General features: G+C 42.2%; 1 protein-coding gene across 6 annotated transcripts in view; it reads left to right on the forward strand.

Annotated features, from left to right (window-relative positions):
• The first annotated feature begins 848 nt into the window (after nucleotides 1-848).
• The window catches only part of SH3GL3 (SH3 domain containing GRB2 like 3, endophilin A3), a 167,527-nt gene continuing 151,152 nt past the window's right edge, over nucleotides 849-17,223 (forward strand). Inside the window, exon 1 of one of the 6 annotated variants that reach the window (XR_649338.4) lies at nucleotides 849-1,361. Coding sequence is in view for 2 of the 6 variants with exons in the window: in XM_009210789.4 (XP_009209053.2) it covers nucleotides 1,317-1,361 (45 nt within the window). In the remaining 4 variants the exon portion in view is untranslated. The remainder of the gene's footprint in view (nucleotides 1,362-17,223) is intronic. The other 5 variants (XM_009210789.4, XM_009210790.4, XR_649339.4 and 2 more) reach the window with 5 other exon arrangements.

A 17,223-nucleotide genomic window follows, 5' to 3' on the forward strand; every position in this document is an offset into this window, starting at 1 on the left:
GAGGTGTGTACTCACTTGCCCAGTTGTCATTAGGATGAAGTCAGGGTTAGGACTAGCTGGGCACTGGGAGCTAACGGCTAGGGTAGGAACTGCATGACTTTTGTCTGGAGAAATGTTATGGCAGATGGACACCAGGGCACAGGCATATACCCGAAGTGTCCAGGGCAGACAGGACTGCTGGTCACCCCAGATGGGACCTGGTAAGGGCCCAAAAAGAGACTGAAGGTGGGAAATGTTTTTGTTTTTCAGTGTGAAGCGTTGTCAAATGTATGTTCTAGGTCTTGGGAATCCTCGGGACCTTTGGAAGCCAGATTCAGCGAAGATGCTGTACCTACTGGGGACAGCTCTGACAAGAGGTCAACGCAGTGCTCCAGGTCCCTGGCTGGGTTTGGCTGTCGAGTGCGCCGACCTCTGGACCCTGTGCAAATGGACTGTAACTGACCCAGCTGGTAGGGGTTACTGAGGGAGCTGGGTCCCTGGTCTGGTGGACTCCCCCGGATTTGCAATGAGCTGTTTATGGCACCTTGGAGATAGTTGCTTTTAGTGCAGTTGACAGTGGGCTCAGAGCACCAAGTGGGCTAGCACCATATTTATTAGAAAATTACTCCGTAACTCTAGGGCTCCCAGAAGACCAAAATAATCTGAGCAGATTGCACCCAGAGCACCGCGCGGAGAGAGAAGAAAGCCCGTCACCCACAGACCGCTTCCTCCTCCCACAGGTCCCCCATCCAGTTGCATTTCTCCCTCCCTAGGCGCATTTCGGAGCCTTCCTTTCTTAAACATACACCTAGCGAAAATTCGCCGGAGGGAGGCGATGTTCCCTGTGAGCCAAAGCCGGTTTCGCACCAAGACCCAGAAGCAGAGAGAACTGATCTCTCTCCCGGTACCCATGACAATCTCAGAGCTAGATCTATACCGTCCCGCGCCCAGCAAGAAGCACTGTGCGGCTGTGCTCCCCCGACCCCCAGGACATCCATCCCCACGCCCAGCTTCCCAGGCCGGTCTTCCGCGCGGCTCCGGTCGCCCAGGTCTCCACGCAACAATGAAGCGTGGGCGGCCCCAACGGCTTCATTTGCATATCGCTGCGGCTTGGCCAATGGGCTGTGCAGGGGCTTTGGAACGCAGTGTTGCCATCGGCGTGCGCGCGTGTGTGCGAGTGTGACAGCGGCTGTGGCTGTGGCCGTGGCCGTGGGAGGCGGGCTCGGCGGAGCCCAGCCGCGCGGGGACCGGCCCGGGCTCCCGCTCCCCGAGCGTGTCGCGGCCGCGTGGCCCGGCCGAGCCTTGAGACCACCTCGCCCCGGCCGGTCGCAGTCGCGATGTCGGTGGCCGGGCTGAAGAAGCAGTTCCACAAAGCCAGCCAGGTAGGGAGGCGCAGAGGAGGGAAGGAGGGAGGGGGACGCGGAGGCTGCGGCCCCCCCGAGGCTCCCGGGCCTTTGGGACTCCTGTTCCCTGAAGGGCCTCTCTCGAGGCTCAATTTCTTCCCGCCTAGGAGGGCGCGAGGGTGGGGTGAGGGGCCGCCTGTTTCTCCTCGGCGTCTTGGCGCCTTCCCCTTCCCATTCCCTGGCCCCCGGCTCTGCCCTGGGCCGTTGTAAATCGGAGAGATTCTGCGTCGCGGAGGGCAGAGGTGGCGGCCGCGGGGACTCGGGCGGCGGAGACGGAGTGGGCGTGGGGAGGCCCCTACCCCGCGCAAGGGGAGGACGACCACAGGGAGTTCGATGCCTACAGGGCCTCCCCCTAGTCTCCAGCCGTTTGGTTGGGAGCGCCTCGTGGGGGGCCCATCCTCCACCGGCCACCGGCGTCTCCAGAGATGCTGTGTATTTGGCGCTTGGCTGGGTCCCGCTGAGCTCCCCGCGCGCGCCTCGAAATGGTCCCGGCTGGACTGTGCCCGGCTCCCTGGCTGGGGCTCTCCACCGCAGTCCTTCCCCTTCCCACTGTCTTCCCGGTGTGGGCCTGCGGCTGGGCATTAGGCTTCTGCTCTCAAAGAGCTGACAGCCTGCAGGGGAGACACGGAGACAGACACGTAAACAAACAGTGCTAGACACACCTCCACGCACAGAGGATGGCAAATAACACAGTGGGGACGTCAGGGAGAGCTTCCCGGAGGAGGAGACATGTCATTTGAGAATTAAGTATGAGGAAGAATTATGGTTGAGGGTGTGGGAGGATAGGAGGAAAGCCGTTCTGAGCAGAGGAAACAGGAAAACAGGCAGGGAGACATGAAATTGATGTGTGTGTGTGTGTGTCTGTCATGAAATTGATGTGTGTGTGTGTGTGTGTGTGTGTTGATGACAAGCAAATTTGTTTTTCAACATCAACATTGCAGGCTCTTCCAGCTATGGCAGAGCTCATGTTGTAAAACCTGTTCCCCACCAGCACTGCTGGGTCTGTTGCTTCTCACCACCTCTCTCCCCAACCCCAGCCCCCATTTTGCTAGAGCCAGGGTAGACAGATTTCATTCAACGTCCACATTTGTGGTGAGGTCTCATCCTGCTTCTCCCACAAGTTGGCCCATAGAAAGCAACTGGAATTAGAAGATTCTCTTCCTCTAGCCCCAATTCCAGGTTGAAGGCCACTGCTGTCCCCTCACTCCCACTCTTTCCATATGGAAACTGGGTGATGCTGTTTATGGTTGTGGGCACTGGGTAGACAGTGCTGCTATTCAGGGTGTTAAGGGGCCCTGGAGGAGAGGCTATTCATGCGAGGGTGGAGATGATGGATTCACCGCTGAACCCAGGGACTTTGAGGGGTCTCTGGGACATTCAGATGTCACTGGCCTGGGTTGGGGTGCATATCCTGACCTGGAGCTCAGGGGGTGAGGCTGGTACTGGAGCTACAGATTTTTGGTGATTTCCAGCCTAAACGGAGATTTAAAAATGTGTGTGTAGACAAAAGTGAGAAAAGGCACAGTGAGTTAAAGACAGACTCTAGAGAGCACCCACATTTAGGGACAATGTTTAGCCCAATACTTGATGAGCAGTGACGACTCAATAAATATTTATTGAATAGATGAAATTTTGGGGTGGCACAACACAGGAAAGAAAAAACTGGTAGGTTACAGGAGAGAGAAGAACATCATGGAAGGGGGGCATTTAAAGGCAGGAGCAATCAACAAGTGCTGCTGTGAGCTAGGTATTGTGGAGTGCTCTCAGCTGGTACAGCCAGGAGGCCGAGTGCTGCTGTGGGCAGAGCAGTGCCAGAGTAATCGCTGGCTGTGCTTGTTACACTGGCTTCCTTAGCATTGGCAGGAAATAAGCCTCCTCTTTCAAAAACTTTTCCTTTATTGGTTATGGACTTCATAGGAGCAAATCTGAAAGATAAGCAAATCTCAGAGATAATGTAAGCCCTTGGGTGATTTAAGTTGGTTTCTGACCAGTAACCAGAATGAATGATTGAAATCCTTGGAAGTTATTGGCATTGGAGAAATATTTTGCCAGTCATGGATAGTTTGGTTTAACTATCTGTAATCAGTCCATTAAAAATGAAATGAGCAGAAGGTCTAATTTAGTCTTTTTTTTTTTTTTATTTTTTGCAAGAACTGAAATAATTTATGTCTTTACCTGAAAGGAGAGACATCACAGATTCTCTCTGGGCTTCCTAGCCATGTTTTGTGGTTAAAAGTACTCAGTAGATATGTTTTAGTATGTTCTAGAAGTCTTTCTAAGAAATCTTGCAATGCAACAATTTGGTGGAGAAATCAGATCGGTTTAATATAATATGAGGGAGCGCAATAATAAAAAATGCCAGATGTTTTTCTCAGACAACATTTTAACAGCAGGTTTTAATTCATACAGAATTTTCCCCAGGCAGGGGAAGGGAGCCCCAGATGATGTCAATGGCTAAAATAATTTCCAGGGATCTAGGTCTGGCTCAGCCACTGACCAGCTCTGTAACCTTGGGAACATAACTTAACCCATGTGGACCTTGGTTTCTATCTGTATGATGACTCAGGGAATTTAGAAGCTATGTTTCTGTTATAAAATTGATTGTGGCAATGGTTTCACAACTCTGTGAATATGCTAAAAACCATTGGATTTTACACTTTAAGAGAATTGTATGGTATGTGAAATATATCTCAATAAAGTGATATGCATATGTCTCTGTGTCTCTGGGTGTGTATGTATGTAGACATCTGAGTGCTGAAATTCTTAAGTAATTTACTTTAAGCATTTCAGAGTAAGACAAAGATGATAAAGTGGACCTTTTACAGATAAGGGATCCAGGACCATGGCAAACTGAGATTAGTTCTCTGAAAGATAGGCAAGGTAAAATTAACTATAACCTGGTTAACTGTTCCTTTTTTCCTGATACCTTCCCTATCTCTGGGGGAAAAAAAACCCTGCTTTACAGAGAATGAACAACCGTAAACCCTGGGGATTATGCATCATTTTGGCAGCACACGGAGACCAACAGGAAAGAGGAAGAAATATGCTAAAATGAGAAGAATATAAGTTGAGTTAACAAAAACATTTAATTCTAAGTTTCAACATTTGAGACTAGAACCCAAATTTTTCAAGTGCATAGTTAAATATTTTTTCTCTTGACAAGATTTTTTTTTGACAGAGCTGTTTACTCTTCTGGTAGAGATGTAGCTTGAGCTGTTATAAATAAATACAAATAGCATAACTATGGCATTGTGGTTTCTTGTTAAACGTGGTGCCTCACCAATAAAAATATAGCTTACAATAATTACGTTTGTGTTTCCACTCACTGATTTGTATTTGTATGCTTATTTCATAGTAATTTTTCTTGACAGCATTTATTGTTGAAGAAGGAAGTTCAGGGCACACCTGTGTGTGCTCTGACCTGGAAAGTACCAATAGCCATATTCTTTCCATTTCTGGACCTTCTTGTCTTCCAGCGTTCTTGTTCCGCATCCCATAAAAGCCCAGGGACCAGTTTCATCTCTTCTCCTCCTCTCCTTCTCTCCCAAGACTAACCATCTACTGATGACATTTGTGGGCTCCATGCTAAATTTACTTCTTTGTGCCTTTTAACTTCCGTCATGTGACTCAGCAACACATGCCAGAGATTAAAGGACAGTGCTTGTAGGGCAGAAAGAAGGGGAACTTTGAACACAGTGCTTTTTTACAACTTTTTCCCCTTTCTCTTTTAATGCATTAGCCAGAAAAATGATAAGGGGTCATGAGGGGCCTGGACATATTCCCTGTAATCACTGACTGTACAGCTGGCCATTTAGGGGTAAATGCTTCAGGGAAGGATATTCTTTGTAAATCATGAGATTCCCTAGGGAGGCAATGAATGTCTCTTGTTTCACTATCTCATTAGAGAGAAAGATAAAAATGCATTTTGCAAAATCCATAATGATTTATTTTTTTCTCTTAGACGCATCAGAAAATATATTAAAGCTAAAACATTCTTGCTCCTTTTCACATAGATTGCTTGATAAATTAATTGATCTGTTTTTTTTCTTTAAAGTCAGGGTGTGAAGATAGCTGTTTAAAAAGAATTTTTTTTTTTTTTTTTTTTTTTTGAGGCGAGTCTCGCTTGCCTCAGGCTGGAGTGCAGTGGCCGATCTCAGCTCACTGCAAGCTCCGGCCCCGGGTTTACGCTTATTCTCCGCCTCAGCCTCCCCGAAAGTAGCTGGGACTACGCCTGTCCCCACCTCGGCTAGTTTTTTGTATTTTTAGTAGAGACGGGTTTCACCGTGTTAGCCAGGGTGGTCTCGACTCCCGACCCTGTGATCCCACTCGCCTCCGCCTCCCCAAAGTGCTGGGATTACAGGCTTGAGCCACCGCGCCCGGCCTGATTTTGATTTTTTAAAATATCTTAAGGATATAATACAATCTACGTATTTCTTACCACTGGGGACTTTTTGTTCTATAAAGTAAATGTAACTCACGGTATCACTTGGAATTTGATTAAAAAATGCATTTGAAAGCAGGGATTTTTTTTCCTATTGCTTTAGTTTAATTTTTCAGCTTTATTAACAAATTGAATGTAAATTAATTTCCCAAAGTTAAGTGTGTGTGGGGGTATGTCATGTGTATTTGGGGAAGCTATTATTGGCATGCTTTACCCAGAAAATAAAACTGTCAGGAAACAAGTGACACAGTGTTCGGCTAAATGGTGAACATATTCTGGAGAATCTTTATCAGCAAAATGTGGATAGTTAGCTTTTGCTTTTCAGTAGAAACCTGGAAAAGTGTTGAGCTGGGGGGAGAGTCTGAGAGAAGTACTATTGACGAGATCAGGGAGGCATTGTTTCCAATTCTAACTATTCCATTTCTTTGAAATGCCTTCCTCATGGGAATTCCTTCCCAATTTCCAGGGTCATCCCACTGTTTTTACCACACACAGCACCAGCAGCTAGTGACCTTCCTGAGCCAGGTGTCGCCCCTTCTGACTTCCAAATCCAGTGGATAATGGGGTCTTTTCCCTGTCCCTGGCTACATCTTCCTCAAACAGTATTGCTACTAAGTACTTCACCTGTTCAAATCATCCGTCAGTGGTAGAGGCTGCTGCTTAGAGGCTGCTGCTATTTCAGGCTGGATGACTGAGTCCTCCCTAGTGAATCTGATATCCGAGTCACATCTCATCCTTGTCCACCTTTCTTCCTTGTGGGCTACAAATCAAAACTCTGGAGGGTCTTGTGAGCTCATATGTAGTGCTTCAGTGCTTCTCCAGTGCAACAGTGGAAGACACACCTGGCTAGTCACACCACTGTGTTTCCAATCCCATCTCCTCTCATTTTCTCAGGGACTTTACTCTTTTTGCATCTCTTCTCTGCACTATTGTTTCTTCTCTCCTGGATGAATTTCACTGTAGGACAAAGAAGGGTGTATTCTCCAGAGGGATAGTACTAATAGGCTAGATGTATATATGAAAGGGAGTTTATTCAGGAGTATTGACTCACACAATCACAAGGTGAAGTCCCACGATAGGCCATCTGCAAGCTGAGGAGCAAGGAAGCCCGTCTGAGTCCCCAAACCTGAAAAGTAGGGAAGCCAACAGTGCAGCCTTCAGTCTGGGCCCAAGGCCCGAGAGCCCCTGGCAAACCACTGGTTTAAGTCCAAGAGTCCAAAAGCTTAAGAACTTGGAGTCCAATGTTTGAGGGCAGGAAGCATCCAGCATGGGAGAAAGATGAAGGCCAGAAGACTCAGCCAGTCTAGTCTTTCCACATTCTTCTGCCTGGTTTATTCTAGCTACTCTATCAGCTGATTAGATGGTGTCCACCCAGATCGAGGGTGGGTCTGCCTCTCCCAGTCCACTGGCTCAAAAGTTAATCTCCTTTAGCAACACCCTTATAGACACACCCAGAAACAATACTTTGCATTCTTCAATCCAATCAAGTTGACACTCAACATTAGCCATCACACTAGGGTTTAAGAAAATGATGGCAGGTCAAACAAGTCGTGGAGGATTTATAAAAGATGGGTCTTGTAAAGGGAGTTTTGTGTATAATCAGGTTGGCTGGGATTGGAAGGGAATTTAAGAATTTAGCCTTGGTATCAGGGATAGACTGATGCAGGACCAGAGCAACAAGATTTTCTCAGAATGTTGATCTACTCCTTGTAAAAACTTGCAACAGGATTTGACTTTAATTCTGAAATCTATTTCTTTGTATTTTCAACCGTCTTCTGAACTACAGCTTTTTTCATGTTTTACGATTTCTGCCTAATTTCAAACTGAAAGTGCTGCCTTCTTCATTTAAAATGATAATTTCATTTCTTGAGATAGAGTTTTGCTCTTAAAGCTTTCCAGAGTCACATCTCAAGAGTTCGGCTTTTTGCCACATCTCACGACATACAATTTGCAGGTCATGCATTATTGCCTTCTGCTCTTCTTCCTTCTCTCCTTGAAAAGGTACACCTTCTTGTTTAACTGGAGTGGTGACTTTCTCACTCACAAGTTTTTCATCAGTTCCTGTGGCTGTTTCCCCTCTACCCCTCCAGTTCTCACTCTGTTATTGTGGTCTCCCCTCCCCTCCCCTCCCCTCATTTCCCCTCCCCTCCCTTCCCTTCCCTTCTCTTCCCTTCCCTCCTTTCTCTCTCTCTCTTCTGTCCCTTCCTTCCCTCTGTTCCTTCCTCCCTCCCTTCCTTCCTTCCTTCCTTCCTTCCTACCTTCCTTCTTTCCTTCCTTGACTGGATCTTGCTGTGTCGCCCAGGCTGGAGTGCAGTCGTGTGTTCATAGCTCACTGCAGCCTTGACCTCCTGGGCTTAAACGATCCTCTCACTTTAGTGTCCTAAGTAACTGGGACTAAAGATGGATGCCACCACGCCTGGCTTTGGCTTTTCTTGATGTGTCTAAATTGTTCCATATAACCAGGCAATTTCATGTGCCTTTAATTTTTCTAAAAGCCATGCATTCCACTGCTCAAGGTACTGGTTTCCTTGTTTACATTTTTCTTCTATAATATGATATATACTCATAACCTTGGACACATACTTTTCCAGTGTCTAATTGAATTCAAATACCGTTTCATCAGGTTTGACTTCCAGTTTATCTAAATGGGATTCCCAAAGGAAGAAGTACTCATGTCGCAGGAGGTTTTTCTTTGCCTTTTCAGTAAATGGCCTGGGAAACAGAGCTTTCATGTTTTATTAAGAGTTTACTGTGCTTTGTGCTGTCTTTATTAGTTTTTTGATTATTTAGAAAAACTGCATCATCTTTAATAAGTGATGTTCATCTTTAAAAAACTCTGTGTGTGGATGTGTTGATATGAATATTCTAAAAACTATGTAAACTGTATGAGAGTCTGATGGTCTTGGTATGATGCTGTGAATCATAATTCTGGTTGTTATCTTAAAATATTGTACCCAATAGAAGTAACTAAATTTCCTTGTTAATTGTTTGTTACAATGAATTCTCATCGAATTTTTAACCATGGCTATTCTAAATTTTTGTCATCCACAGTTTTAATTTTTCTCATAAAGTCATCTGCAGTCAGATTCATGGAAAAGACTAAGAAGTAGCCTTGAATATGTTACTGATAACTTGAAAATCAATGGATTAAGTACAGATTTCCAAAACTCTAATTAAAATAACTGACATATTCATGAAACTGCTAACCGAGATCAAACAGAGCAACAATGAATTACATGGGACTAAACTGATAATGGATTATGATTTTTATTACTTTCATTTAAAATATTGCTAATTCTTTAATATTTTATTTTCCGGATTTAAGGAAACTTTTCTCTTAAGGTACCTATAGCAATTTGGTTATGTTTACTCTTGTAAATAATATTAAAATGTTTGCTTTTTCTCCCTACCTTATCTCTCTAAAATTAAAAAAAAAAACTATTCATGAGTATTTTTTATTTTATGACAATGTATTTACATAATTTTGATAAAAATCTCTTTTTTAAATAACAAGATACAATTTAAAATATTAATTGTATTAGCAAGGTTTGACTTAGACATCATATTTAAAAATTCTTGTAGGTACTTCGGATAAAATCTGAAGCCCACCTTGATTTGGCCTTCTTGCTTCAAAAGTTAAAAAAAAAAAAGTTCAATCTGAGATTCAATCACTGTTCTCACTGTACTTACGTAAATACTCAGAACAAATCTGGTAAAACTAATTTATTTTACATACAAATTAGTCTTGCTCTGAGTACTTTGGTAAAATTAGGATGACAATTGATATACCCTTTATTAGATGTAGTCTTGTAAATTGTTTTCAGGTTTTATTATATACTTGTAGAAGGGATTGGATCTTAAATTCTTCTAGGTTCCTCTAATCCAATTTTCTCCTATAGAGTTTTTAAATAGAATTACTAACAATGGAAACCGTTCTTTTCTAAAGTGCTGTAAGCTAAAACTAAACAACTTAATATAAATTACAAGGGACAAGCCTTGCGCCTGATATGTGGGCCACACAGAAAGTTCACCAAACAGCCTGATGCCATAGCCAGGGGCATTTAGACTGCAAAATTGCTGACTTCATGCTGTGGACAGTGTTTCCCAAAGCCGTTGGAACAAGACATCATAACGAGATTCTTACCCCTTGTAATGCCTCCTTTTTTGACTTGACAGGATAATGCCATAATTAAAATTTCACAATCAGTAACAATTACGGGTAACTTAACAAAACCTGATCTAAGAAATCCTTTAGTCCACCTACTGAGTAGCTTTGGCAATATCCCTAACAACTTTTTGTTCATATTGTACTAGTGGTTCCTTTTACAGAGTTAGCACTGTCTGCTTTAATTTAACCCAGTCATAGAATACTACTCAATGGCTATGGCAAGTCTTACCCAGTTTCTCCATGGTCTTTTGATTTGTTTGGTTGATTGCCCTTAGGCTTGGCAGAACCATTGCATAAAGTAGATTTGTCATACTCCTGTTGTTTTTACTTTGTATTTTCCTTTTAAAAATATGTACCTAATGTCTGTCAAATTTCTGCAGAAATGCAGCTTCTAATAGAGTGATGTTTGTCCAGTGTCTTAAAATGATAGCCGACATCTATGGAACAGACAAAATCAAACTTGATGACATCCAGACAGACAAAGCCTGAGAGCTTCTCCTTATGGCCTTCTTGTTGCTCAAATGTGGCTAAAATGGCTTGATAACTGACTTCCAGCTGATAATCACCTGCCCCTGATGTTGTATAAGAGTATCTATCCAGGACAGGTCCATCCCAGCACCCAGGGGCATTCAAAACCTGACTACAGGCTGATCGATCTTTCTCCGAAGAAAGATCTTCATTAAAGGGGGAAGTGCGAAAGTTGCAGATATGAGGAAAAAATCTGTTCTGTCAGACTCAGACAAATTTGAGACAGGGAAGCATTAAGGAGAAGGGCTCATGCTTGCATATCCGAGATAAGGCTATGTCAAGGACTTTCTAAAATAACTCCACAAGAAATTCCTTCACATCTTTCACATATCTCATTCTTTTCGTGACTGAATGTTCTGCACATATGCTTACATTTCTATGACCAGGTTTATCATTAGACATTCTTTAGAACTGCAGCAATTCAGATAAGATGCTCTTGAAAGAACCCTTGCCTAGTAATGGCATCTCCACCAATGAACTAATGCCGAGTCTGGCTTTGAGCTTCTGGAAAAAATGAACTCTTTCCAAGCAGCTTATATGAGCTTATCCATTTTGTCAATAAAGGCTTCCCCTTACCATCTCCTCTTTGGGTGTATCTGTGGCTTTACTATAGCTGTGCTATGGTAAGATTACATTACAGTAAGGTTATATTATAGTCTGGGCAGATTATAATATAGTATAATTTGTGCCCAGATTATAGTTCTTTTTACTTACTGCTGGAAAAATACATTAAATTGGGAGATAATTTTCTCTGATGTCTTTTTTAGCTTGATGCCATCAGCATGCAGACGTCCTCTCTAGTATCTCCTGTCTTGAAAAAGGAAAGGAGGAAACCCTCCCTTGATCTTAGGTCCCTCTTCACCCCTGTCCTATTTAAATATGTGAGAAGGTTATTTGCTGTCCCATGTCTTCCTTCCTTCCTTCCTTCCTTCCTTCCTTCCTTCCTTCCTTCCTTCCTTCCTTCCTTCCTTCCTTCCTTCCTTCCTTCCTGACAGAGTTTCATTCTGTTGCTTAGGCTGGAGTGCAGTGGCACGATCTCAGCTCACTGCAACCTCTGCCTCCGGGTTCAACCGATTCTTCAGCCTCAGCCTACCTGGTACCTGAGGCTACAGGCATGCGCCACTGGCTAATATTTGTATTTTTAGTAGAGACGGGGTTTCACCATGTTGGCCAGGCTGGTCTCAAACTCCTGACCTCAGGTGATCCACCCACCTCGGCCTCCCAAAGTGCTGGGATTACAGGTGTGAGCCACCGCGCCCGGCCATCTGCTTTCTTATCTATTGTCTTCTCAACCTATTCAAATTGGTTTTCTTTTCTTGTGCTCTGAGACCATGCTTGCCTAGGTCTTGAGTGACCTCTACATTGTCAAATCTCATGGTCACTTCTCCATCTGAGCTCTCAACAGCATTTGACCCAGTGGACTATTCTCTGCTTACAACTCCTTCTATACTTGCTCAGTGTTCCTCTGGACTCAGTGGCTGTTCCTTCAGGTGTCTTTGAATGGGTCCTTCTCATGCCCTTGACTCTAAATCCTGGAATACCCCAGGCCCTGGCTTGGGCACTTTCTCTTTTCTAACTTTGCATGCTCCCAAGGTGGCTTCCTCAACTGCACAGATTGACACACAATCTATACATTGATTTATCTCTAAATTATATTTCTAGCCCAGATGCTTCTCCTGGATACAGACTCATAAATCTAAGTACCTGCATCACCTCTGTCTTTGGATATTTAAAAAATCTCAAATTTAAGATGTTCAAATATGAACTCTTAATTATCTCTACCCCGAACTGTTTTTCTTCTTGTGATTTCAAAGTAAAACAAAAACCAGGACTCATCCTTGACATTTCTTTCCCTTATTCCCAATTAATCAGCAAGCCTTTCCTCTTGGTTCTACTTTCAAAATACAACCATTTGCTTTTCTCCATCTCTGCTACTATCATCCTGGTCCTATCCATCATTTCTTGCCCCCATGATTGTAGTAGCCTCCTAACCAATTTCCAGACCAGCTACAATTCATTTGCCCACAATGGCCAGGATATTCTTTTAAAAAATGTATCTCAGGCCAGTTGCGGTGGCCCACACCTGTAATCCTTTAGAACTTTAGGAGGCCAAACATGTCTACATATGTAACAAACCTGCATGTTGTGCACACGTACCCTAGAACTTAAAGTATTAAAAAAACAAACAAACAAAAAACAGCTCATGTGAAAAAAAAAAAAGAAAAAGAACTTTAGGAGGCCAAGGCGGGGAAATGCGAATCACCTGAGGTCAGGAGTTGGAGACCAGCCTGGCCAGCATGGCGAAATCTCGTCTCTACTAAACATACAAAAATTAACCGGGCATCGTGGTGCGTGCCTGTAATCCCAGCGACTCCGGAGGCTGAGGTAGAAGAATCGCTTGAACCCGGGAGGCGGAGGTTGCAGTGAGCCAAGATTGCGCCATTGCACTCCAGCTTGGGTGACAGAGGAAGACTCTTGTCTCAAAAATAAATAAATAAAAAATAAAAACATGTATCTCGGACCATGTCATTCTTCTGTTTGTATGTCTTCAGTGGCTTCCAGTTGAATTTAAAATAAAACCTAAGCTTCCTCTTTGGGCCTGTGAAACTTCACTTGACTTGGCCTCTCCCATTCCTCTCCTGATGATGTTTAGCCTCTTTTTTCTCCCTCGGTATTCTAAGTAAGGTCATTCTATCTTGGGGCCTTGGTGGTAGCTGTTCCCTTAGCCTAGCATGCCTTTCCCCTTGATTCTTGCAAAGTAGTTCCTTCTTGTCATTCACATCATAGCACAGATCAAGGTCTGCTCTTAAGAGAGGTCTTTCCTGGCTATTCAATTCAAATAGACATTTGCCCTTTCTTGTCTGTTAATCCAGTTGGGTGGATTTTTTTTTTTCCTATCACAAATATTTTAATATTTTCAATATTTTGATAATTGTTTTTTAATATAATTGGGTTCCTTTATTCTATGTGTTTTTAATTAAACATTTTATTTTGAGGTAATTGCAGATTCACACGCAATTATAAGAAATAATACCAATCTTGGCCGGGCACGGTGGCTCAAGCCTGTAATCCCAGCACTTTGGGAGGTCAAGACGGGCGGATCACGAGGTCAGATATAATCATCCTGGTTAACACGTGTGAAACCCCATCTCTACTAAAATACAAAATTCATTAGGCTAGGTGGCGGGAGCAGTCCCAGTTACTGGGAGCTGAGGCAGGAGAATGGCAGGCCCCGGGAGGTGAGCTTGCAGTGAGCTGAGATCCAGCCACTGCACTCCAGCCTGGCCAGAGCCAGACTGCATCTCAAAAAAAAAAAAAAAAAAGAAGAAGCCAATACCAATCTCTTGTATCCTTTGTTCAGTTTCCCCCAGTGGTAACACTGTGAAAAACTATTGTACATATCACAACTAGGATGTTTTTATTGATACAGTCAGGATATAGAACAGGTCCACTACCACAAAGATCCCTTGTTTCACCCTTTATAGACATACCCACTTCCCTCCTGCCTCCACTCCCTCCTTAACCCCTGGCAACTACTATTTTTTTCTTCATTTCTATAATTTTGTCATTACAGGAATATTATATAGATGGAATCATACAGTCTGTGACGTTTTGTGAATGGCTTTAAAAAAGTGTCAGTGTAATACTATATTCACTCAGGTTGTAGTGTATATCAATAGTTTGTTCCATTTTATTGCTGAGTAGTACTCCATGGTATGGATGTATCACAGTTTGTTTAACTATTAACCTGTGGAAGGACTTTAGGATTGCTTCCAATTTGGGGTTATTATGAATAAAGCTGCTATAAATATTTATGCACAGATTTTCCTGTGAATGTAAGTGTGTGTTTCTCTGGTGTAAATGTCCAGGAGTGCAATTGTTAGATTATACACACACACACACACACACACACACACACTCGGGGAAAGGCATGCTAGGCTGAGGGAACAGCAACCACAAAGGCCCCAAGATGGAAACACGCACCCAACTGGATATATACACACACACACACACATATATATGTTAGATATATATATCTATATATAATCTAACATTGCACTCCTGGACATTTATCCCAGAGGAAAGGAACTACTTTGCAAGTATCAAGGGGAGATGCATGCTAGGCTGAATCTGTTTAGGTTTTTAAGAAACTTAACCTCTTTTCCAGAGTGGCTGTACCATATTACATTCCCACGAGTTATGTGTGACAGTTTCAATTTCTCCACATCCTCTCCATTATTTATTGTCATTCTTTTTAATTTTAGCCTTTCTGGTAGATGTGTAGTGGTATGTCATTGTGGTTTTAATTTGCATTTCCCTAATTGCTTGTGATGTTGAATAGCTTTGCATATGCTTATTGGCTTTGTGTATCTCCTCTTATGGAAAATGTCTGTTCATGTCTTTAGCCTGCTTTCTAATTGGGTTTTAAAAAAACTGTTGAGTTGTAAATTCTTTATATATTATAGATATTAGTCCTCTGTTGGATATGTGTTTGCAAATGTTTTCTACCAGTTTGAGTCTTGTCTTTTCATCCTCTTGAATCAGATCTTTTATAGAGCAAAAGTTTTACATTTTGATGAAGTCCAATTTAAGAATTTCTCCGTATATGGCTCATACTTTTGGAGTCTAAGAACCTTTGCTTAGTCAGAGATCATGAAGATTTTCTCCTATGTCTATTTCTGAAAGTTATATAGTTTTATGTTTTACATTTTAGTCTGTATCCATTCTGAATTAATTTTTTTTAATAAAGTGTGAGACTTAGGTTTTTTTCTTTGCCTGTGGATGTCTACTTACTCCAGTACCATGTGTTGCAAAGGCTATCCCTCCTCCATTGAATTGCTTTAGCATCTTTGTCAAAATAAACTGGGCATATTTCTGTGGATCTATTCATGCCTTCCCTATTCTGTTCCATTGACCTATATATCTGTCCCTTGGCCAATACTATCCAGTCTTGATGACTGTAGCTATATTCTAAGTCTTGTATCAGGTAGACTGACTTGTCCCACATTATTCTTTTCCAGAATTGTTTTAGCTATTCTAGTTATTTTGTCTTTTTGTGTAAATTTTAGAATAATCTTGTCTATATGAAAAAATCTTGCTGGAGTTTTGATAGATGGGAATTGCATTAAACCTGTATATCCATTTGGAAAGCATTGATAAGTATTGATGTGTTTCCTGTTGTAAGTCTTCTAATCAATGGATATGGTGTATCTCTGTGTGTATTTTGCTCTTTGATTTCTCTCTTCAGCATTTTGTAGTTGTCAGCACATAGATCGTGTGCATGTTTTATTAAATTTGTAGCTAAGTATTCATGCCTTTTTTTTTAGTGATTGTAAAAGGCATTGTATTTTCTTTTTTCTTTTTTTTTGAGACGGAGTCTCGCTCTGTCACCCAGGCTGGAGTGCAGTGGCACGATCTCGGCTCACTGCAAGATCCGCCTCCTGGGTTCACGCCATTCTCCTGCCTCAGCCTCCTGAGTAGCTGGGACTACAGGTACCCACCACCACGCCCGGCTAATTTTTTAAAATATTTTTAGTAGAGACAGAGTTTCGCCATGTTGGCCAGGATGGTCTCCATCTCCTGACCTCGTGATCTGCCCGCCTCAGCCTCCCAAAGTGCTGGGATTACAGGCGTGAGCCACCGTGCCTGGCCAGGTATTGTATTTTCAATTTAGGTGTCCATGCATTTATTGCTAGTGTATGAAGATATAATTGTTTTTGTATGTTTATCTTGTGTCCTGTGACCTTGCTGAATATATTTATTAGTTCTAGGATTTTTTGTTTTTGTTTTTTAGATTCCTTGGGATTTTCTATATAAACAATTATGTCATCTGTGAATAGGGACAGTTTTATTTCTTCGTTTCCAATCTGTAGGCTATTTATTTCATTTTCTTGCCTTATTGCACTGTCTAGAACTTCTAGCATTATTTGAATAGGAGTAGTGAGAGTTGACATCTTTGCCTTGTTCCCCATCTTAGGAGGAAATTATTCAGTCTTTCACTATTAAGTGTGGTGTTCACTGTAGGATTTTTGTAGATGCTCTTAATCATGGTGAGGACATTTCCCTCTATTTCTACTTTTCTGAATTTTTATCATGAATGAGTATTGAGTTTTGTCAAATGTTCATCAATTGATATAATTGTGTAATTTTTCTTCTTTAGCCTGTTAATGTGGCAGATTGCATTAATTGATTTTCAAAAATCAAACCAGCAAAACCCACTTGGTCGTGATGTCTACTTTTTTAAAGATACTGATCAATTCTGTTTGCTAATGTTTTGTTGTATTTTTTTGGTGTCTATATCCATGAGGGATATTGGTCTTTAGTAGTTTTTTTTTTTTTTTTGGTAATTTGTCTAGTTTTAATACCTTAATAAAATTAACTGGGAAGTGTTCTTTCCTGTTCTGTTTTCTGAAGGAGATTATGTAGTATTGGTATTAATTCTCTAGACAATTCAGAGAATTTTCCAGTGAAACCATCTAGGCCTGGTGATTTCTCATTTGGAAAATTTCAAATTACACGTTTAATGTCCTTAATAGTGATATAGTGTTATTCAAATTATCTATTTTTTATTGAGTGAGTTTTATCAGTTTGTGTTTTTCAAGGAATTGGTTCATTTGAATTAAGTGATCAGATTTAGGCATGAGAGTTATTTATAGTATTCCCTTATTATTGTTTTGTTGTCTGCAGGGCTATAGTAATATCTC

Source organism: Papio anubis, chromosome 7 (genome assembly GCF_008728515.1).
Source record: "Papio anubis isolate 15944 chromosome 7, Panubis1.0, whole genome shotgun sequence".
Taxonomy (NCBI): Eukaryota; Metazoa; Chordata; class Mammalia; order Primates; family Cercopithecidae; genus Papio; species Papio anubis.